This window comes from Sebastes fasciatus, chromosome 22 (genome assembly GCF_043250625.1).
Source record: "Sebastes fasciatus isolate fSebFas1 chromosome 22, fSebFas1.pri, whole genome shotgun sequence".
Classification (NCBI taxonomy): Eukaryota; Metazoa; Chordata; class Actinopteri; order Perciformes; family Sebastidae; genus Sebastes; species Sebastes fasciatus.
In genome coordinates, this window is record NC_133816.1 from 3,816,885 (window position 1) to 3,840,106 (window position 23,222).

Below are 23,222 nucleotides of genomic sequence, written 5' to 3' on the forward strand. Positions count from 1 at the left end.
ACATTTTAAAGAAGGTTCTTCACTGAGCTGTGAGTGGGACTACAAACAGAGTTCACTCCAACACAGAGTGGGAGGGTGGAGGGGCCGGATTGGAGTTGGGCCGTAGAATCACATTTCTGATAACAGTCCCTGTGTAGAATCATTGTAATACATATACAGCATATAGGCAATGTGACTGTCTGATTGGTCAACTGAACTAAACTCCTCGGACTCCAGCTCCGCTCTAACTAGCTTTGTTTGAGGGCGTGCCAAACTAGCTGCTAGGCAGGTATTATGCAAATGTGCAGGCAGTTAAGGAGCCGTGTTTCTGTATGGGAGAGGAACTCCCTTCGGCGTTGACAAGACCCGCCTTGATTTTACTTGATAAGTCATGCAAATTAACTAACAAATTTGCAAGTCATCTAATTAACAAAATGGTGATGTTTAGGGGCCCACGTTGCCCGCTTTGTTATGTTAAAACACTGCAGACAGGTCTGACGGGGGCCTTTATGTGGGGGTTACCTGTAGTATGCTCTATTGGTTTGGTCTATTTCCTGGTAGGTTGGGTAGAAAACGTGTTTCCTCTATTAGAGATGGTACAGAGTGGTACAACACTGGTGCCCTCTATCCTGCAGCATCGTTTTTACAGCTGCCAACATCTGTGATAACGACTGACGTGAACAGAAGGCATTTCAATCATGACTTGGTGTGAAAATGATTGGATCCCAAGAACAGGTAAAGCCCAACACCGAGCCGGTGTGTCCCCAGCCCTGCTCAGGAATGTGGGAGCTGCAGGTGGCCCAACCTGTTAGGAGTCAACAGATGGTGTTTGGACAAGACTTGGCATCTGATAACATGATGAAGCTCAATAACAGTGTGTGTGGGGAAAAAAATGCTTTAATGCTGTACTATTTGGTCATTTCTTTATTCTAGAAAAAGAAAACATTTCTCAAACACAAACAGTTCAGTTTCCACAATGTAAACAACTTCTCACATACAGTACACACAAGCAGTTTTTGGAGGAAGGGACAATTGTAAGAAAACAAGTCCAAGCAACGAGCCACGTTAAAGCCAGACGTAGTGATGGGCCGCTTTAGTTCCTGCTCAGTGCCGTGTTAAAACTCAACGCTGAAGGCCTGAATTAGTGGAGAAGCACTGAACACGGTTTAAAGAAAGGTTTATACACAACGTGTGATCCCAGATCTGCTTGAAAAGGCAGTGATACACAGGCAACTAGACTATGAGGAGGGGAAAGATTCAGCAAGGGGCAGTCTGGCAGATCAAAATAAATCACAATAGAACCACAGCAGAATATCATTCAGTCATTTGTTCATGAGGTTGCCTGATATCACCACAAGCCCTGAACACAAGCAGTGATTTAAAGGAACATTTCAGAGGCAGACAACTGTACTGTGACAGGACAGAGAAGCCCAACAGCTGGCCGACATTACAGCAGAAACTTCTTTCGGTTATACTTTCACCTCAAATCTTCTTCTGTTCACGAACAGGACTTTAAACTAGGAGAGAGAAAGCAGCCTTTAACTGGACTCAGAGGGCTTTTAGAGAGTTGTCATCACATCAACACGTCTAACAAAATACTGAACTGAATCACCTCGACTAACCTGAGCTAGTTTCGGTTGTCCTACAGAAACATTAAATTAATAGTTTGACATTTTGGTCAATACACTTCTTCACTTTCTTGCCAAGATATAATTACCACTCTCATGTCTGTACGGAGTGTGGTATCAATCTTCTCGTCTAACTCTCAGCAAGAAAGCCAATACGTCTGTTTCCCAAAATGATTCCTTAACACACTTTTCCTGTGTCTTAACATGTAGGAAGCTAGGAAACATCTTCTTAGATGTGCAACAGTTAATTGGAGACATGGGATGTCTGAGGGACGGTGAGCTTTTAAAGCAATAGCAGACTTTGGCAGAACATTTTATTTTTCAGTGTACGGTTATCTGTCGGAGGTCAAGGAAAGGTCAGGCGTCCCGTTTACTTTGTAGAGCTACTACTACACATATTTTCCACAGAGGCTAATGTTCAGCTGCTCTCCACAGCGGCCAGTGTTAGCGGTTGACTACTGAAAATCTTCCTCCAAAGTAATGGGCAGTAAGCAGTGGGACAGTGAGAAACAAGCAAATGTCTTCTGGAAATGTGAGACAAAGTCCAGTCACGTGTTTAACTTATTCTCCTTAGTGCTCAGTCAATAATCATCATAAGAATAATAAAGAATGCACTATCTAAACTACTTACAATTACTAACTGACTGCCTAAGGCTCACTTTTAAAGTCTAGTCAAAAAAAGGGGAAAACATCACTCCAGTTAATACTAGTAATACATGGCTAGGAGAGAAGAGGGAGACCACATCTCTCGCTCTTCTTTCCATTTTCAAACCAACAGCTTCAGCTTTTAAAAGCCGTAGCATTAAACTCATAGCGAAGCTTCGAGTGCAAAGCTCGGTTTTCTTTGCAAAAGTACCCTTTTCACTCCTCGATGAGGGTCCGAGTTTTAAAGTGAAGCTCAACAGGAAAAGGCCTGTTTCTTCACATCGTTTCTGAATCACTCAGTAATCTGCATGACCTCTCAGGAGGAGCAGGTTCCACTCCCTGGATCAATTGATACCTGCCCAGTGGAACCTACAGTATAGATATATAGATATATATATATATAGTGTGTGTGTGTTCAATCACACTCCTCCGCAATCCAGATGTTCAGCAGTTGCCATGGAAACGAGCAGGTGGGTTTCGCTCTCTGCGGTCATGACTTTCTTCAACAGCTTGACGATCCAGTGTCTCTTTTTGTGTTGTTCAGGGAGGGGTGTGCAGGTAGTGGTCCTTATCAGTTCCTAGCTTGTTTGTAGTGTGCGTGTGTGTGTGTGTGTGTGTTTATGCTAGAGAACGATGGTCTGGAGGTAGGTGTTTGTCAGTACAGTAAAGGGGCTTCTAAGTGGACCCTATGGGGGAGTCCTTCCACTCTTCCTGCATTGTCAGAGCTGTGATGTCACCTTAAGGACCTGAGCGTGTTATCGTGTGGTCGTGATGTGTAATGGTCCCGGGAACAACGGCTAGGAGTGATGGAGTTACAGGGTGAAGGAATTTTCTCTGGAGAGAAGAGAAAGTGTGTCTGCATGCTAATTTGTGTGTGTTTCTATTCCTATTGTTGTATATATGTAGGTGTGTGTGTGTGTGTGTGTGTGTGTGTGTGTGTATCAATGCGAGTTGGGCTGCTCCACTTTGAGCCCGACCAGCGACGGTGGCATCTGCCCTGCGGCGGCGGCGGCGGAGGAGGAGGAGGAGGAGGAGGAGGAGCTGGGAGGCGAAGCCCTGAGGCTGGAGCTCCCGGTGGAGGAGGACGAGGTGGTCACGGCGGGCCGGATGAGCGGAGGCGGAGGGTGGTTGTGGGGCGCTCGGTTCTGGAGCGGGCGCGTCTGCAGGGGAGGGGGCTGGCGGAGGAGGCTCGGGGGAGCCGAGGGAGGCGCCGGGCGCAGGAGCGGAGGAGGCTGGGAGAGGGAGGAGGGGGTCTGGGTGGAGGAGGGAGGAGAGGAGCCGCCGCCGGCGTCCGAGGGGGAGTCCTCCATTTTGACCTGAGGGGGAGAGAGGAGGCAGAGGTGAGGAGGAGGAAGGCAAACAGAGGAGACAACAACAGGAGATGAAGTCAGATAAGGAGAAAGACAAAGAAGAGGGAGGAGGTGGAGAGGAAAGAGAGGGGAAAGTGAATAAAGACAGATGTTTGCTCTTTGATGAAGACGAGACACATTCATCTTAGGACACAGGAGAGAACTTAATATTACAACCACCTGCTCCTTCTGCGCAATCTACTCTGATAGGTTCATTTCACCCATCAAATCCACTTCAGTCACCAACAAGCACTCTAGGCTCTGAGGAAGCCGACACATGGATCGTGGGATTCAGCATTAAGTTGATGGTCCCGTTAATGACGCAAACTTTATATCTTGCAACTTTTTCTCCTCCGTTTATTCCTCAGGGTCGATGCTGTCTTGGATTTTGGACATGCTGTATTGTATGGCAAGAACGTAAGCACTAAGGACACTCAATCAAATCAGGCACTAAAAGCAGCCATTTGGTGTAGTTCTCCAAGTTGCACGACTCTTTTTTCAGTAAACCAGGCTGTAGTTTTTACTCTTCATGTTTTTATACGGTCTAATTAAAGGTGTTGTAGAAACAAATCACTGGCACTCACAGATAAAGGGTCTTTCTTAGTTTATTCTGGGCAAAATAAACACGTTTTCAGCTATAAGCCATCATCAACTTTTGTTTGCCCAGAATAAACTAAGAAAGAGTCTTTATCTGTGAGAGCCAGTGATTTGTTTCTTCTGTTCTTACTACTACCTGGCACCCGATACTGTTCAAGATTTGGAGACGAGCTCACTGCTACTTTTTTGTACTTTGTCTAAATAGAGGGGTTATTGACAACATTGATAACATTCAGCCACTAAATGTCACATCCTTCCTCCCCCGTTCCACTGTATTCACTTCACAACAAGTCGTTGCCAGTTCGTTGCACAACCTGCAGATTTTATGGTCGACTGGTGTGAGACTCAGACAGTCATGTCAGGTGACGAATCTTTTGTGGTCGAGTGATGAAGTCATTTTGCAACATGTAGCTACAGGTCTACATTAGCTGTGTGTGCGCGACACCGTTTTTTCCACACTAACTTACAGCTTGATCGCTGACGACACAGAGATACCACCTGATACCTGCGTTGTTATACTATTGGCTCACCTTGTTAGAAGCGGGAACTGAACGCCAGATATCTTCCACAGAGATAAACAAAACATTCATTATTGGACCCGCCAACATTTTTTAAATGATTAATTCACTTTTAGGAAAAGCCATACTTTTATTCGACACCTTTCTAAAAGCTCTATAGATGTATATATTTTTTGTATTATTTGTCTACATAAAAATGTTATCAATAACACCTTTAAGGTTTACAAGAAAAATATGAATAACTATAAGTAGAACTTAAACCAGATGACCAGTAAGCCAGTCAGGTTTCATGATTCTGTGAAGGAAATTGATTGATGAATGATGAACTTAGAGAGTTAGAGGAGAAGGTCAACATCATCTTCTGGTTTACTGTTTCATTCTGACTGACTTGTTCAGACAACTTCGTTGATTATCTGAACTAGGAATAACTTGAGGTGTTCTTTATATAGTGTGTATCTCCTGTTCACGGCTCACCTCGTCCTCCTCTGCAGCTCCATCTGCGGCGGCTGCCATCTCCTCGGCGCTCCTCCTGGGGTCTCTCTGGTCTCGGCTGGTGGCCACCTGCTCGGCCGCCCACTCCCTCAGCACCTCGTCCAGGTTGAAGCGGCGCCGGTAGCTCACGAAGAACGAGCTCACCTGAACGGGCGGAGACGGAGAAGAAATGAAGGATGGCAGAAAGTTGTGCTGCGTTCAAGGACGCGGAGGCAGAGATTGGAGGTCAGTAGACAAATGAAAGGAGGGATAATGGAGATTATAGTTATCCTATAAAGAAAAATGCTCATCTAGACGGAGGGATGAGGGAGAAATTGGGAGAGATGAAAAGCTGATAGGCAGCTCACAGAGAGTAAACTGCCGGGTGGATGGAGGGTCAGACTGAGGTCAGAGTAAGATTTGATGCTCACCTGAGCTGGTGTCTTGGTCCCGATCACCTCAGCGATGGCTGCAAAGTCTTTACCATAGCGACGGATTGCTGCAAAGAAGAAAAACGTCAGGTTAATGTTACGTCTTTGCATCACTCTCAACCAATTCATTGCCATCAAAAGGCTACAAAAACAGTCTGCTTTCCTTCTCTCTGTCGGAGGAATGCAGCAGTGTGTGAGAGGAGAGACAGGACGAGTGAATGTAGTGTGAACGGGCTTGTTGATGCGTGTTTTCTGTTAACCTTCATCTGAGGTCGGCCGGCTGAGTGCACCTGCTCTTTTCCAGGCCTGTCCTGTTTCACCCTTATATCATAGACAAACATTCAGGTCTTTTCAGCTTTCTCCTCTTCCACATGCATTACACAGCTGCAGCTGATGGGAGGTTAAACACTTTGCTCAAAGGCACACTGACAACAGCTGCTGCAACAAAATGCATCTAATTCATTCAGAACTTGACACCAATTTATGCGGTTGGGTGCCGTGGCATGTAGAGCTCTGTGTCCGTTAACAACAAACAATAAATAACCTCATCAGCCATGAATCCTCCTCTAGTGAATAACCCTCACTGAATGTCCCTCTGTAAGACAACGGTCTCTTTAATCGACTAAGTGCCGTGGACACTGATTTGGAACAGTAGCTGCTTTACTTCTGCCGTAACTTTAATTCACTTAAATCACAGCTGGAATCTGAATCTCAGTAGCTCCTATTTATCACCGCTGCATCCAATTATAAATGGCAGTACAATAGGAAGACATCCATTTTTTTGAAAAATGGAAATAAACACATCATGGCTGTAAATGGAGTGTCAGATGGTAAAATTAAGACAAATAAATGAAATATTTCCAACACAAAACAGGCCTTTCTGTCTAGTGTTAGTGGCTATCTATTGCACATTAACTTATGCTGCATTGTGGAATAATATGAGTCCACTACATAGGGTACAATAACTTAGACTATACAACAAATGGCGATTACACTATACAGTGAATCGTGAACAATTATGGACACAGCCTGTGTGTTTTTTAGGACTAAGCACCACTGCAGTAATACAACTCAACCTAAGCAGAGGGGTGACTTAAAAATTAGGACTGTCAATCGAATAAAATATTGAATTGCAATTTAATCGATTTTATCTGTTCAAAATGTACCTTAAAGGAAGACTTGTCAAGTATTTAATACTCGTATCTACATGGGAGTGGACAAATATGCTGCTTAATGAAATGTATGTATATATTTATTATTGGAAATCAATTAACAACACAAAACAATGACAGATATTGTCCAGAAACCCTCACAGGTACTGCATTTAGCATAAAAAATATACTTAAATCATAACATGGCAAACTGCAGCCCAACAGGCAACAACAGCTGTCAGTGTGTCAGTGTGCTGACTTGACTATGACTTGCCCCAAACTGCATGTGATTATCATAAAGTGGGCATGTCTGTAAAGGGGAGTCTCGTGGGTACCCACAGAACCCATTTACATTCACATATCTGGAGGTCAGAGGTCAAGGAACCCCTTTGAAAATGGCAATGCCAGTTTTTCCTCGCCAAAATTTAGTGCAAGTTTGGAGCGTTATTTAGCCTCCTTCGTGACAAGCTAGTATGACATGGTTGGTACCGATGGACTCCTTAGAGTTTCTAATTTCATATGATATCATGTATATCATATCTAGCTTTAAAACTGAGCCCACTACAACCTAAAAGTTGCGTTAATGCATTAAAGTAATTAGTGGATTTAAAACAAATTTGCGTTAAAGCGTTATTATCGCATGTGTCAGTGCCGTGCTTCTACAGTACTGACACATGCAGTTTCTGTGTGTGTAAAATATAAATATGAATATGGTAGGAAGTGGAGCGCCGGTAACACAAAGTGACTCCGTAAGAGGGGAGGAAGACGATGCTGCAGCTTTTACTCACCCTGCACAGCCAGGAGCTGCTCCTCTGTGGTCCAACGAGAGTTCATCTTAGGGACAGGCTGAAAGAGAGGAAGGGGGAGAGATTAGAGTAGGGAAGGAGGTAAGAAAGAAGAGGAGAGGAGAGAAGGGGGTGAAAATGACAGCAAGAGAGAAAAGAGCAGATTAAAACTAATCTCAGTCCCACAACGGGTGAAATAATATCTGGAGGGAGATGGGGAAGGGCAGAGTGAATACATGAGAGAGGAGAGGGACAAACTGAAGACAGATCAGAGATGAGGACAAGTGAATACGGTTAGAAAACAAAAATCAAAGAGGGGATGTATGAAGGATGTAAAGGAGGGACGGTATGGAAAGGAATGAGTGGAAAAAAGAAAGCTGTACAAAAAAAAAGACTTACCTCAGCAGGTTTGAAAGTGTCAACACCTTCATTTAAGCTCTGTTTCAAACAGCTGTTGTTCTGTTTAATAGACTGGACCTGAGAGGAGAAAGAGGGGACAGCGTAGGAAGTTGATTGGTTAGTTGCACTGATACACAAAGAAGCTTCTGTTACTTTAAACATGCAGTTGTGGTGTTAAATTGTCAACAGTAATACTATACGGTCATGTTTTCTTGGAGCAATTCTTAATTTTCTTGTTGGAACCTGCTTGTAAAATGTAACAGTAAAAAACAAAGCAGCCCCTCACTGAGACTGAATTCATTATATTTGTCTCATAAAAAGGTGACAATTTATTAATATATTGTTGCACCATAAAGCTCTGGAGGAGGTGTTAAATTTTCACCTTTACTGGCAGATACATGGTTATAGACACATTAGAATCTATCGGTGTCCCTTGACACTTCTCTCAGATCCTCAATTTATTATCTCCACCTGGAGATTATGTGTTCTGTCGTGGGTGTGTGTGTGCACCTCTGTGTCTGTCTGTCTGTCCACAGCTAATCCCGCATACTAATGGGCCTGTCAGCCTGATCATTTTTGTGCTCATATAGGACTGTATGCTCGACAAGGACCTCTCGTGGTTGCAGTGATTCACACTTTTTGATACCGTTATTGACTGCTGACTCCTCACTTCTCTTAACCGGCCGGTAGGAGTCACAAGTAATCAACAACTGCTTCAGGTTGGACTATTGTTTCCGCTAGGGATTACGAATTATTCCTCTCTTGATTTGCACGCCTGCGTAACACACTTTCATGTATGTATGTATGTATGTATGTATGTATAACTATCGCTTAGCAAATGACAAACTGAACCGAGCGCTGACTACAACCGAGCTCTGACTACAACGGAGCGCATCTCCTTATGTCAATAGGAGGAGAGCTGGTTAGCTGTTAGCAGCCGGTGTGCAGCAGATTCCTGTGGTGGGTTTGGCTAAGAAAGCTAACAGCTAACGGGCTAATACAGAAAAAAATGCTAAAAGCTAACAGAACTAAACAATCAGCAGTTTCTGTTCAGAGGAAGCGTTAAACAGTCAACATGAACACAGTGAACTGCAGTGGAGTTGCACGGAGCCGGTGCAGACAGCTGCATAGATTAAAATGAGAGTGTATCTCTTGCATGAGACGTGAGTGAAAAACATGTCTGATTCGGTATGCTTGCAATCTAGATAGTTGGGCAATTTTGGTTTGTATTCATTCAATCTACTGAGTGCACTTATCTAGTTTTAAGTGCATTTACATCTTCAGTTTAAATGACATAAGATGCAACACAAGGTTAGATTAAAAATACTCATACATGAAGGTACATACCTGTCTCTTGAGTGACACCAACTGGGTGTCCAGCTGTCTTGCAGTTACCACCCCGGAGTCGTGGGAGGCTGACACCTGCATGATGTCTCCCTGCTCCAGGTACATGCCCTTGGGTGGCCTGCGGCGGGCTCGGAGCGGGTGGTGGCGGTACTGAGCCCCGATATTCTCTTTCTTCACCGGCCCAGGGCGACTGGGGGTCGCCTTGTCAGAGTTAGCGTTGTTGGGGTTCTGTTTCACTGCCTGTGTGGACGGAGAAATCAGGGTCAGAATGAAGCCTTTTTTACAAGAACAGCAGCAGTTCATTTATGTATTATAAATGAAGTTGAAATTGAAGAATGGAGAAGGCATCGATTTGGCTGGGCTTATCTCCTCAGGCAAGTCATGACTAAGAAAACACAAATAATAGTTTACATAAGCACACACACTCAACACATGCACTATTAAGTTTCATACTGCTCACCTCTTTCTTGGCGTCAATCTCAAAGTCACTGTCACTACCAGGGTCTCCTGCTTCCTCAACGTCATCATTACTGCAAGAAGAAAAACAAGGAATCAAACACACCCATGGTTTAGCATTGTTCCCTGCCAATCGTCTAAATTCTGATTTCTGATTTCATCAAAAATATTTCTAAAATGCTCGAGAATGTCAACTGAAAATGACAAGAAATAATATCAAAGTATCTCATTCATATTCTCGTTTCCCAGGATGACATGCTCATCGAGTGTCATTTAACTACGAAGCTTTGTAAATGTCACTTCTCAGTGGTGTTTTTGAAACCTTATTGTTTCCTTCCTGCTCAGTCCTTCCTCCAATATTCATTCTCCCCTCCGTCCGTCCCTCCCTCCATCCGTCTTGCTCCCTTCAGGGGATCATTAAGGTTTCATGGTATCTCATACCTGTCTTCTTTCTCTCGCTTGCTGATCAGCCTCCTAGCCTGTCGGTCCATGACGGAGGTCCTGGTCCTGGTCTTCTTCCAGCTGTAGTAGTACTTCACCAGGCTGGAGATCAGCTTGTCTGGAAGCTACACACAAACACGAGAATCCAACAATTTTGTATTAAATATTGAAAATGTTTTTTTTGACAATTGCACTGTGTGTTTATTCCCCCAGTCTCTCACCATCTGCTGGATGCGGTGGAAGCTCTTGCCGTGGAAGCTGAAGGCCTGCTCAAACAGCACTTTATCCTCCACTGTCCACTCGTCTGGGAAGGGGGTGAAGTTGGCCAGGTCGGCAAGTGAGCGCTCCACGTCGTGTTTGTGCCATAATAGCATCCCCAGAGCCTGAGCGAGCAGATAGGACGAAGACGGGGTCAGGCAAGCAGGGACAGTGGCGAGTCAGAAGAACGAGACACAAACGAGCAGTGAAAAGAGAAAGATATTTTATCTTGTGTTTTTTTTCTGATGCATTTTGATAAGTGAAAATGATGCCGTACCTGCTCCATGTTGTATCCATGTTTCTCTTTAGCCATCAGGATGTACTCGTCCACTGGGATAAGAAGAGAGAAAAAAAGGGTTAAAAAGAGAGGAAGCATCAGTAATAGAAAGCCATGAGGAGATATAGTGCAAGAAAAAGAGGATGGAAAAAAGAAACCACAATAGTATGGTGGACGGAGAAGGATGGGGAAAGTAGAGAAAAGAGAAGAACAAGAAATGAATGAAAGAAATGAAGACAAAGAGGGCAAGAGGAGAGAGAGAGTAAAGTTTTAATTGTGATTCTCTAGTCAGCATATAGCCATTAAACTGAAGGTCACATTGTTAAGCTTGCACCAGTGAATGTAAGGTGACATAGGTAGGAGTGTGTGTTAAGTGTGTGTGTGTATGTAGCTTACACATTGCATCAGAAAGCTGAGGGTTGGGACACCAGACCAACATGCTCCTCTGGTCCTTCTCATTGTAGCGGGTTGGACTGTCTGGTAATGAAAACAAACAAGGACAATTTGTGATTGTTTATAACACAAACTAAACACATTCAGCATTTAAATCCATATATTATTTGAGGTTATACATATTTGAATCCTTCCAAATCTTCCAATCTCTCTCTCTCTCTCCCTGATTATCTACTCAAACTTCATATTTATTTTTACTTTCTCTCCTTTGTATGTTTTCTCCTGTCTAGGCTCCATCTTCCTTCCTCTTCATTAGCCAGAAAAACGAGGAGAAGACGGTGGCACATCGGCCGTTTTGGGAATTCAACACCTGTGTTCTGCCAAAATCCAGACGCTATACGTGAGTTCTTCTCCCCTCATCTGGTGGTTGTGAGACAACTTCATCTATGGTGATTTTTTCCCCCAATGTTCAGCGACTTCACATCTACTACCAGGTAAGGTTCAAAACTTGTACATCTTTTCTTTCCTCATGAAATTGTATTCAAAACAAAAGAACAACAGGCTGACAAATTAGCTTTATTCTGTTTCAGTATCGTACTGTTTGATGCCCATTTGCTGAAGCAGATATGATAAATAAAATAAGGGGTTTGAATATTGCAGAGCTAACCCTTTTATTTATTAAACTTAAAGACTTGACACCCAGCTCAAAAGAAACCTTTCAATGCACGGTCTCATAATACTAATTATTTAACACATTTTCTAACTTTTAAGACTTAAACTTTACTTTTATATGATTAATTATGCCACAGATACTATGTCAATAGAAGCTGTGTGGAAGAAGCATCATGGCTGTGTTAAACATCACTATTTTTGCATTCCCCGTTGCTGAACAAGGACAACCTCTGCAACACGTGCGAGTGTCTACATTTTTCTCTCTCCAGGTCTGGTCATCTGACCTTCATTTCTCTCATCATCTGCATTCCCCTCCTTCCTCCATTTCAACGTCCTTCACATTTCTCCTCACCTCTATGTCTCCTTCTCAGCCCTGATTTCCTCCCTCTCTCTATTCATCTTCCTTTTTAACTCATCTCTGTCGTCTCCCTCTCTCTCGTGCGTTTCCTCTCTTATCTTACCTGGTTTGAACTCTGGTATCTGGGCCTGGTAGTCTCCTCCCACTCTGATCATACTGTCTGTAGAGAGAGAGAGAGAGAGAGAGATACACACACACAATATGAGTTTCTGTTTCCCAGAAAGAAAAGTAGAGGTGTAAAGATAGAAGAGGATGAGGGACAAGTATTCCCGTAGATTTCCCCAGAAGTTTCACAGCTGGATAGACTGGATCATAATAAGAGACAGAAGGAGAGTCATCTACAGCATGACAGAGTAAATAACTGAGAATGATAATCATCTTCTATACTCTGCCCTCTAACAGGCTTCACTATTGGTTTAGCCTATCAATGCTCTACCTCCACAATAGCAATGACCGTTAGAGGGCAGAGCACGTACTCTTAGAAGTGGATTTACATCCAAGTAACTTGACAAAATACTGTATCAGCTTGATCAATATCCAAAAGGGATGTCCTGATCACATTTTCTTGGCCCTGATCCCGATCTGGGTTCATTAATATTGTGCATTTGTTGTTTATTTTACCAAAATGTTGATTAAATATCTGACACGTTGAAATAATAGCTGCAGTCGACTTAATCCGAACCAATTGAGTCCTTGTGGTTTGTGAGAAAAACATCTATTTCCAAATATGCCAAAGACACAAATCAACATACGCTGGCAAAAAGCCTCCAACAAGTCTTAATGGTTTTTTTTGTGAAACTGAGGACAAAGAGTTCTCCAAAACAGAGCTCTGGCTTTGAAAAGTACAGTAAAATTTAATAACAGGAATGCTGTATTACATTTAAATTATATATTGTGGGATCAGGGTTAGTGGAGTTTAAGCGCTGCCCATCAAACATCATAACTTGATTGTGACTGATTGTAAAAAGTGATGAGTGATGTGCTGTTCTGATTCATTACTGCTGACCGAACATATGATGTGATCAATCGATTAATCATGAGCAAAGCTGAATCAGGCATATCCTGATACATCTCATCTCGCTATTAATGTAGTTGCAAGATGATGGTTTAAAGAATCGCCTAAATCATTAAATACACTGCCTTTGCTGTGTAAAGTAGCGCCATTTCTCATTTTCCCTGACGCTTCATAAGCCTTATATCATTATTTCAGGCGAGGTGGGGCACCTCCACTATAAAACACTGGGAAACCCTGAGGATATGTAATTAGTTTGCAAGAGTGCAAACAATCCTCAAGTTGTCAGCCTGTGAGAAACACACAGGGAGACTGCTTTTAATCAACTAGTGAAATTATAGTGGTTCTAATGGTTTTAAAAGACTAGAAACTGCTGACTGTTTCAGTCTTCACTTATTCCATTTACTTTATTGTTCTAAACATTTGGGTTTCTGAACAACCAGGACACCAGAAAGTTTTAATCACAGTATATTACTTGTCTCTTTTTACAAGAGAACAATTCAAATTCAACAGAAATAGCTTAATATCTTAAGGCATGATATTTTTAGCGTGATAACATTTTCAGCATGTTCAGCACCTAGTGACATATACTGACAGACACAGATGGGGGGGAAAAGAGAGGAGAGTACGACAGCGGATGGCAGACATTAAGTAATTAGCGCTGTGGTAAAGAGAGTAGAAGGCGAGGAGAGAAGAGAGACTGTGAGCGAGGCAGGGAAGCAGACCAGGAGGAGGAAGAGACAGATTACTGTTTCCTCAGGGAGAGAGGACAGGAAGGGAGGAGACGGGGATGATAGAAACGGGAGGAGATGGTTAAGAAATGGGTGGAGACGGGAAGACTGGATGGAAGGAAAGAAGGGGCATGAAAGGAGGAGGAAAAGGAAAGATGGAGGTGACTGGAAAACTGAAAAGGGATGGAGGAGGCGAGGATGAAAGTGGGAGTTGCAATGTTAGGGATGTTGGCTTTTGATGCACCTACATTAACAGGGGAAGTTAAGTGCCTTTTGAACGTTCCCTAACCATCCCAGTTAAACTGTTTGATCTAATCTATGTGACTAGTGAGATTAAAAAAATGAAAGATCAACAGCAAGTCAGTGGGTGAAGGAGAGAACGGAGGAAGGAAAGATGTATGTGGGCAGAGGATAAGAAAGATGGAAGAGTGTGGGACGGGGGTGGAGGAGAGAAGGAGGACAGGACAGAGGAAAGCAGTGTGCAGGGACTGAAGAAGCACTGCAGCGATGCAATGAATGCAACCGAAACAGCTGGCATATCTGTACAATGGAAATGTGTCTCTACTGTAAGTACACTTTACACATGCAGACATCAAGTAACTAAATCACAGTGAAATCAGTAGATTGTGTGTGTCTACCATGAGCATGCTCTTCATCGCTGCTCTCCTCTTCAGAGTGTGGTTGGCTGTTGCCGTTGGTTACGGTCTTGGCTCTGCTCCTGGACAGGACCCCGGCCCCCGAGCGCTCCATCACTGAGGGCATGGCTGCAACAAACAACAACACAAGACCGTAAATATATAATTTCACTCCTTACACGCCACCGTTCATCAACAGAATACCTTTTCTGTCTTAATTTATGATTCAATCTCCCATAAAACTCTCACTTAAGTCTTTTTTCATTCGTTTGCCTTCACTTGAAACTCTATAAAACCTAATTCACTCTTGTAAAGTAGAACGGCACCTTATGCTGCTACCTTGGAAGCAATCCCATTATTTTCCCTTGAGCTGAGTTTATTTTCCAAACACTCTTCTACTGTATGAGAACTCATTCACACTCAACAACTCTCAGTTATCTCTCCCTGACCCAAACTATCATGCAACGGCTAGAAATTGGTCACCTGGGAACCACACGAATGTGCAAGCTCAGGTTTTATTTCAGCTTTGGACAGATTTCCAGCTGCCTAAGACGTGCCGGCCAATCACAACCCTGTATCTAATATGGGGCGTGTTTGATATGAAGACCGTAAAGAGGAGCGCCTTTGAGGCATTTTCGAAAACAACGAAGATGGCTGCAGCTGATGTGGAACTTTCGGTTGAAGCCAGTATCGCGGTGTCAGTGTTGAACGAACTGGATGGTATATTTTCGCTAAAAGAAGAACAATCAACTGAACTTAAGGCTTTTCTTGAGAAGAAAGATGTGTTTGCCGTACTCCAGACAGGATTTAGCAAAAGTTTAATACACCGCTATGCACCAAGTTCCGCCCTAATGGGCTGTGATTGGCCATCTACACCGGGCGGTCCCAGTGGTGGTTCCAGACTAATTCATATTTGTGATTCGTTCTAGCGATATCAGGCTAAGAACTTGGTGTCTCGCAAATTAAAATGACCTTGCTGCACTGGGATCAGTTCAGTGGGACATAAGGTGATGAAGATGCCATTTGTTGGCTAAAACACATCTTTTACAGTTTGAGGAATTTAGGCTCAAGTTCTGATCTTCTTCCACCAAGTATTGACCTTAAGAGCACCTGAACACACAATCCACAAGCACTTCTTTTTCTTCTTCATCACAGGACCCAAACTGATTAACTCAAGTCTTCCTTTATAACTCCAGACTGACAAAGAAGCTTTATTTGATGTGAATTGGCCACATTATGGTCAAAATCCAATCAACTTAACAGGGTCTGTAAAACGTCTGCCAGTGATATCGATCTGGCAGATCGGCCCGGTGCATCACTGTAATCAATTAGTCATTTAAGAAATTTTTTCAAACAAAAAATGTTGATTATTTCCTTGTTTCAGCTACTTTACTTCTTAGCTTCTAAACAAGATTTGTTGCTTTTCTTTATCTTATGTGATAGTAAAACTGAATATCTTTAGGTTTTGCAGATTTTATGAGGACTTCACCTTGGGCTCTTGGAAATTAGGCTGGCCCACCTTCACTACTACCTGACATTTTATAAACCAAATGATCAAACGATTAATTGAGAACAAAATCAACAGATTCATTGGTTAATTTCAGCACTAAGAAACACCATTCTGACATATCAAATCAGAGTATTACTTTTAGCAGCAAAGTAATCTAAATTGTTGACATTGAAAAAATTACTGAAGATTTTTAGAATTGAAATGATTAGTCTATTAATCGATCAGTTGGCTGACAGAAAATGTATCTACCACAATTTTGATAATAATCATTTACGTAATTCTTTGAGCAAAAAATGCCAAAAAATCTCTATTTCCAGCCTCTCAAATGTGAATATTTGCTTTGTGTTCTATGATGTGAACTCAATATTTTGGATTTTTGGTTATTGATTGAACAAAACAATCTAACTTGGGCTGTATGTAAATGATGATGGACATTTTTCACTATTTTCTGACATTTGTAGACCAATTAATCAAGTAAACAAATCATTAGATTAATCAATAATGAAAATGATCATTAGTTGCCGCCCTTAACATTTTTCTGTGTATGAAAAACACTAAAAAGTGAAGCTGCTTTTGCCCTGGCCTGACCTCATATTCTGTCTATGCATATTCAATTTCACTATTAAGATGTCCAAAATGTGATGTCCTATTTTTAGCCTGACATCATTTCCAGTCTGCAATATGAAAACCTATGCATCAGGTCACAATCTCTAGCACACCGTGTATTAGGGGTGTACATTTATGACCAAAATGATAATCGCAATTATTTTTTATCAATATTGCAGTCATGATTATTTATCACGATTATTCATTGATTTTAGGGACAAAATATTTGTAACACTTTAAATTTTAAATAAACAGAGCACTGCTTTCACTTCCATGTTGGGCTACATTTCTGCTAATGTACAAATCTTCACATCAAAATAAGAATGGTCCTTATTTACACTCCAAGAAGCAAAATAAAATTGTACCAAAACCTTTGGGCTTGGGAGTTGTCGATGTTTTCGGCTTACAACTTTAACCCTATCACCGTGTGTTTTCAGTTCATCAAAGTTAATTATAACCATTTTGGTTGCCTAAAAATATCTTATTCAGCATTCGGTTGTGCTTAGCTCCACCCTCTCTTGTTACTTCTGGTTGCAAAAAAACCAAGATGGCGACGGCCCAAAACCAAGATGGCAACGGCCCAGAACCAAGATGGCGACGACCCAAAACCAAAATGTGACGATCAAAAACCAAAATAGCAACAGCCCAAAACCAAGATGGCGACGGGCAAAAAACCAAGATGGCGACAACCAAAAACCAAGATGGCGACAACCAAAAACCAAGATGGCGACGGGCAAAAACCAAGACGACACTGGGACACATTTAGAATGTTTACGTTTAAAATTGTGTCTAAGGGTCTAAATATTATATGTTTGTGACATCACGAATGGGCAGAAATCCTGACAGCTTTTTTCAAATGCAGAGTTTCTGAATACGGGCTGTTTGTATTTCCCTGTGGAATGAGTGTTTCGGTACTTTCACCGTATTTATATAGGACTTAAGCCTGCTTTATAATAAAAAACATGAAAATCTCACTTTTTTATAATATGGGACCTTTAAACATAGCAGTCGATCATGTTCATTTAACTGTGGGAAGCCAAAATTGTGATTTTCGAGTAATATTCGATTAATTGTGCAGCCCTATTTGTATACACATGTGCCTCTTTATAAAAATCCATCACAACTGACAAGTGGCAGCATCTGAAAAACGTGGAAAAACGTGTCATTGATAACATGAGAGCCCTCATGCATGAGGGGGACTCTTATTTTAAGTGTCATCCACAGGCAGTGCTATATTATGACGTGGCCTCGTATGCTCTCTCTGGATCTCTCTGTATATCCGGGCCAGCGAGTCTCACAGCAGCACAAAAGACTAGACGGTCAACTCAGGACACAGCAGAAAGTAACCCAACTAACCTCCCTCCTCCTTCTACACAAACACGGTGCGGTACACACGACACTAACAAAGAGCGATATCACTCACAGATCGCAGAACAAAACACCAAATATGTGCATCTTAAACGCGAACATGTGCTTTCTTTCACACAGCAGCAACTCTACTCACCTAACTTGAACTCCGAGCAGAACAAAGCGTGGAGTTACAGGACACACAGACGGAAGATATTAACTTGGTCCTCCACATTAAACATGAGCAGTTATGCTTCTGCAGAGGGTGAGGGGCAATCTTTACAACCCGACAGCTACCAAACTCCCGCAAACAATACAAGTGTCTGAGGCTCTCTCTGGGGGTCTTTGTCTCTCTCGGCTCCCACAACAGCTGTCCCCTACAACTTCCCTCGAAACTCACACCCTCCAAACCTACACACATACATATCTGGCTATTCACCTCTCAATCGATGGATTGAAGTTTGGGAAATAGCCACAGTGAGGACAAACATGTATAATCCCGCCTCGGTTCACTTTCAGAGAGAGTTTTTGGGTTGTGGTAGCCTCGGACACTGCCAAGATAGCCTCGATCTCTGGCAGACTGACTGTTATGAGCAATAAAACTATATATAATGCATAACTGCTAACCAGACTAAACAGGGGCTATTTGTAGGAACATGTTATTGCTCAATATGCTTAGTAATTCATTTTCACAACCTCTCACCACCACAAGGAACTTTTTACTTCTCAACTTTATGGAAATCTGACATTATTATGCTACACAAAACCTAATCCATACACACTGCTAAACATCAAGGTAAAGTCTCTAAAAATATTTAATTTGTGCTATATCAGAAATAATAATAAATGCTGGTTCTTCATTGATGCATCATTTTTGAGTCATACTGACAGTAGTAAAGTGACTAACATGTGCTCATGGATCTCTCAGTTTAGTGATTTTATAGTGCTATTTTAATAAAGATAACACTTTAATTTGAGTATGGGGACACCTTTTTAAGTAGCATTTTATAATCTGTTACAGTTTGTAACAGATTATATATATATACATATATATATAGACACATATGTATACATATATATATATACATATATACGTATATATATATACACAAATATACATATATTTACTACACATACTATATATATTTTTTTGAATATATATATATATATATATATACTACTGACTACTACTACTACTGACTATGACTACTACTACAGACGCTGCTGTCTGCTACTGACTACTACTACTACTACTGACTATTACTACTACTGACTATTACTACTACTGACTACTACTGACTACTACTACTACTACTGACTATTACTACTACTGACTACTACTACTACTGACTATTACTACTACTGACTATTACTACTACTGACTTACTGACTATTACTACTACTGACTATTACTACTACTACTGACTATTACTACTACTGACTATTACTACTGACTATTACTACTACTGACTATTACTAATACTGACTACTACTACTGACTATTACTAATACTGACTACTACTACTGACTATTACTACTACTGACTATTACTAATACTGACTACTACTACTGACTATTACTAATACTGACTACTACTACTGACTATTACTACTACTGACTACTACTACTGACTACTACTACTACTACTGACTATTACTACTACTACTACTGACTATTACTACTACTGACTATTACTACTACTGACTATTACTACTATTACTACTACTGACTACTGACTATTACTACTACTGACTATTACTACTACTACTACTGACTATTACTACTACTGACTACTACTACTGACTATTACTACTACTGACTATTACTAATACTGACTATTACTAATACTGACTACTACTACTGACTATTACTACTACTGACTACTACTACTGACTATTACTACTGACTATTACTGACTACTACTGACTATTACTACTGACTATTACTGACTACTACTGACTACTACTACTGACTATTACTACTACTACTGACTACTGACTACTACTACTGACTATTACTACTGACTATTACTACTACTGACTACTACTACTGACTACTGACTATTACTACTGACTATTACTGACTACTACTGACTACTGACTACTACTACTGACTATTACTACTACTACTGACTACTGACTACTACTACTGACTATTACTGACTACTGACTATTACTACTACTGACTATTACTACTACTACTGACTACTGACTACTACTACTGACTATTACTACTACTACTGACTACTGACTACTACTACTGACTATTACTGACTACTGACTATTACTACTACTGACTACTACTACTGACTATTACTACTACTACTGACTACTGACTACTACTACTGACTATTACTACTGACTACTGACTACTGACTACTACTACTGACTACTACTACTACTACTGACTACTACTACTGACTACTGACTACTGGCTACTACTACTGACTACTACTACTGACTACTGACTACTACTACTGACTACTACTACTGACTACTACTACTACTACTGACTATTACTATTACTGACGCTGCTGTCTGTTGGCACCAACTAACTAACTCTCTCTCTGTGGATCATTATAACTCCAGTTGTTTGTCTTTCTGGACGTTAAACTGTGAACAGCAGCAGTTTGAACCGTCTTAAGTCATTTCTGGAGGCTGAACAATAAAGAAACAATCTACATTTACCTCCTCTCCTCTCTCCTGTCTCCTCTTTCCTCTCCTGTCTCCTCTTTCCTGTCTCCTCTGTCCTGCCTCCTCTGTCCTCTCTGAAGTGAGACCTGAAGTCAGCCCTCTCGCTGGGATGCTAACGCGTTAGCCGGTTAGCTTGCGGCTCGTCCCGTCTCGTTACAATAGTAACGTGAATAGTTGGAAGTGGAGATAACAGTCTCACTGTACCTGTGTTCTCGTCTCTCTCCTCTTCACTCCGCACTCAAAACTTCTGTCCGCGGTTTATAGTCCTCTTCGAAGCGCTGAAAAAGACAACAATTGCGTCTAAAAACGTCTTAATTCTGGTCTAATTGATGAGCGCCGTCGGTACAATGAAGTGAACTGAGAGAGAGATGGAAGCAGCCGTGGAGTGTGTGCCGGGGAGACCGGACAACACCCGGGGAACAGCGAGGTGGTCATCCGCCCCGATGCGTTCGCCTCTCCCAACCAACCAGCCGTTTGGATTGACAAAAAGTAGTCCTGTGAAACTATTAAGTGTAGCCTACTCTTAAATTAAAATGTTGTTGCTATACACACGCACATTGACACGATAGAGGGATTTATTTACCAGCATCGTACTGAAAGGCTTTTTAGCAAATTAAATAATTAGAAAACTACCTACCTGCGAATTCACACTATGATTATAATCCACAGTTAATCTCGTTTGAATAGAAAGAGATTCTTTGTTATAGAGACAGCAGCAGTTATAGACTCTTAATCTGCTATCTATCAAAATCCCATAAATTAGGGACTACTTGCCAGTGTGTCGGCGGAGGGATTCGTCAGCTGTGCATCTCTGTGCTGAGGCAGGCTGTCCAGACTTGTACTGATGTATGCATGGTGGAGAGAAGGGCAGCAGTGGGCTACTAGTCAACCTAGTGTGTTTGTGTGCGTGTGTGTGTGTGTGTGTGAGTGAGAGAGAGAGACTTTGTGCATGAACTGAGATCAGATAAATAGCCTCAATGTACTTAGCTTTTTTTTTTTATTTAAAATATGTCGAACAGTTCAAAGAGTTGCCTCCCCGTGTGTGTGTGTGTGTGAGTGTGCACATGTGGGTGCACAGGTGGATGTGTGTGAGTTGAATAGGGATTGTTTCAGTGATAGCTGTAGAAGGGTTACTCACACCTGATGCTGCCAATAAACACAATAACCCCCACAATAACACACACACACACACACACATGCTGCTACCTTTACAAGTGCCTACTGCTGACATGTAACAGCCTGTTACTCCTCCAGCTTTCCCTCTCTCTACTCTCTTTGGCATCATCACCTCCTCTTCTTTTTCCCCCACCTCCTCTTCATCATCTCTCATTTTCCCACCCATCTCTCCCCTTTTTCTGCACCTCCTCTATTTGTCTGCTATACTTCTTTATTTAATCTCCTCTTTCTTCTCCTTCTCCACTACTTTCCCTCTTCCTCTTCCTTCCACCTCCTGGATATCTGCCCTAATTCTCCTCCTCCTCCTCCTCCTCTTCCCCCCTCTTTCCTCTCTCTTCTCCCCCTGCCTCCTTCTTTCCATTTCCTTGCCTCCTCCGCTTTCCTCCCCTCCTTAACATTTCTCCCCCTCCCTCCTCTGCTCCCCCCTACTTTCTCTCTCCAGTCATTCCTCCTCTTCATCTCCTCCCTCACCTCCTCCTCCTCCTCCTCCTCTTCCTCCTTCCTGTCTCCCTCTCTTCCTCTCATGTCGCTTTCAATTTCAACAGTGTGTGTGTGTGTGTGTGCGTACGTGCAAATTCTTCCCCTCCCCCCATCCTCCCCCTACGGTGATACAGTAGGCTAAAGCAGCTTCGCTCCGCTCACCTCCATGGCCCTCCCCTCTCCTCTCCTCTCCTTTCCTCTCCTCTCCTCTCCTCTCCTCTCCTCTCCTCTCCTCTCCTCTCCTCTCCTCTCCTCTTCCTCCCTCTCCAGTCTCATTTTCACCCCTGCCACCTCCTCCCCTCGCCTCCTTCCCTCCTCTCCTCTCCTCTCCTCTCATTAGTCAGTGTCCATGAAACTCACCATTCCACTGTCTCTCCTCTCGCTCAGTCCTCCAGTCCCTAACACATCCTCACTAATGAACAACTGCTACATCTCTCCCATCCCTCCCTCCCTCCCTGCCTTCACCTCTCAGCTCTCCTTTCATCCTCCTCCTCTTCTTCTCTCTGTCCTCCCCTCTCCTCCTCCTCTGTCCTCCTCTCCATTCGTCACTCCGTCTCTCTCTCTCTCTCCCTTTCCTCCTCTTCTCGCTCGGTTTCTCTTCGATCTCTCAGAACTGAGTGTCCCTCCCACTCTCCCTTTAGCTCACTCTTGTTTCCACTTCTTTCCTCACCCTCCCTCCCTCCCCACCTCCTCCCTTCTCTCTCCACCTGTCTCCTTCCTCACTTTTGTCTGTCTCCCTCCCTCACTTCCCCATTTTCTCTCCTCACATGTCCACACACAGCTCTCCCTCCTTCCTTTACGCCTCTTCCCCCTGACTCCCATCCCTCCCCCCAACGAATTCTCTGACTTTCTCTGTTATCTCAAGAGATGCCTGATC

General features: G+C 42.5%; 1 protein-coding gene across 4 annotated transcripts; it reads right to left on the reverse strand.

The window, feature by feature from the left end:
• Nucleotides 1–888: 888 nt before the first annotated feature.
• rcor2 (REST corepressor 2) lies at nt 889–21,121 on the reverse strand. Of its 4 annotated transcripts, none has more exons than XM_074624412.1 (14): nt 20,894–21,121; nt 14,537–14,662; nt 12,259–12,315; nt 11,129–11,209; nt 10,733–10,785; nt 10,419–10,580; nt 10,198–10,322; nt 9,761–9,830; nt 9,301–9,540; nt 7,954–8,031; nt 7,558–7,615; nt 5,619–5,686; nt 5,191–5,352; nt 889–3,568 (listed from the first exon to the last, which is right to left on the reverse strand). In XM_074624412.1, the coding sequence occupies exons 2-14, from the start codon at nt 14,658–14,660 to the stop codon at nt 3,194–3,196; spliced, it is 1,653 nt and encodes a 550-aa protein (XP_074480513.1). In that variant the 5' UTR covers nt 14,661–14,662; nt 20,894–21,121; the 3' UTR covers nt 889–3,193. The 4 variants fall into 4 exon arrangements, with proteins under 4 accessions (XP_074480513.1, XP_074480514.1, XP_074480515.1 ...); XM_074624413.1 differs by lacking the exon at nt 20,894–21,121 and adding an exon at nt 20,684–20,887; XM_074624414.1 differs by lacking the exon at nt 20,894–21,121 and adding an exon at nt 18,154–18,508.
• Nucleotides 21,122–23,222: the final 2,101 nt, after the last annotated feature.

Bases quoted from the DNA above. Each gene is read 5' to 3' on its own strand.
- rcor2 (XM_074624412.1), bottom strand. From the start codon at position 14,660: ATGCCCTCAGTGATGGAGCGCTCGGGGGCCGGGGTCCTGTCCAGGAGC. The intron at 10,786-11,128 runs GTAAGCTACATA...TTCTTATCCCAG, and splicing joins TCAGCTTTCTGATGCAATGT to TGGACGAGTACATCCTGATG. The intron at 3,569-5,190 runs GTGAGCCGTGAA...TCTCCCCCTCAG, and splicing joins GAGCTGCAGAGGAGGACGAG to GTCAAAATGGAGGACTCCCC.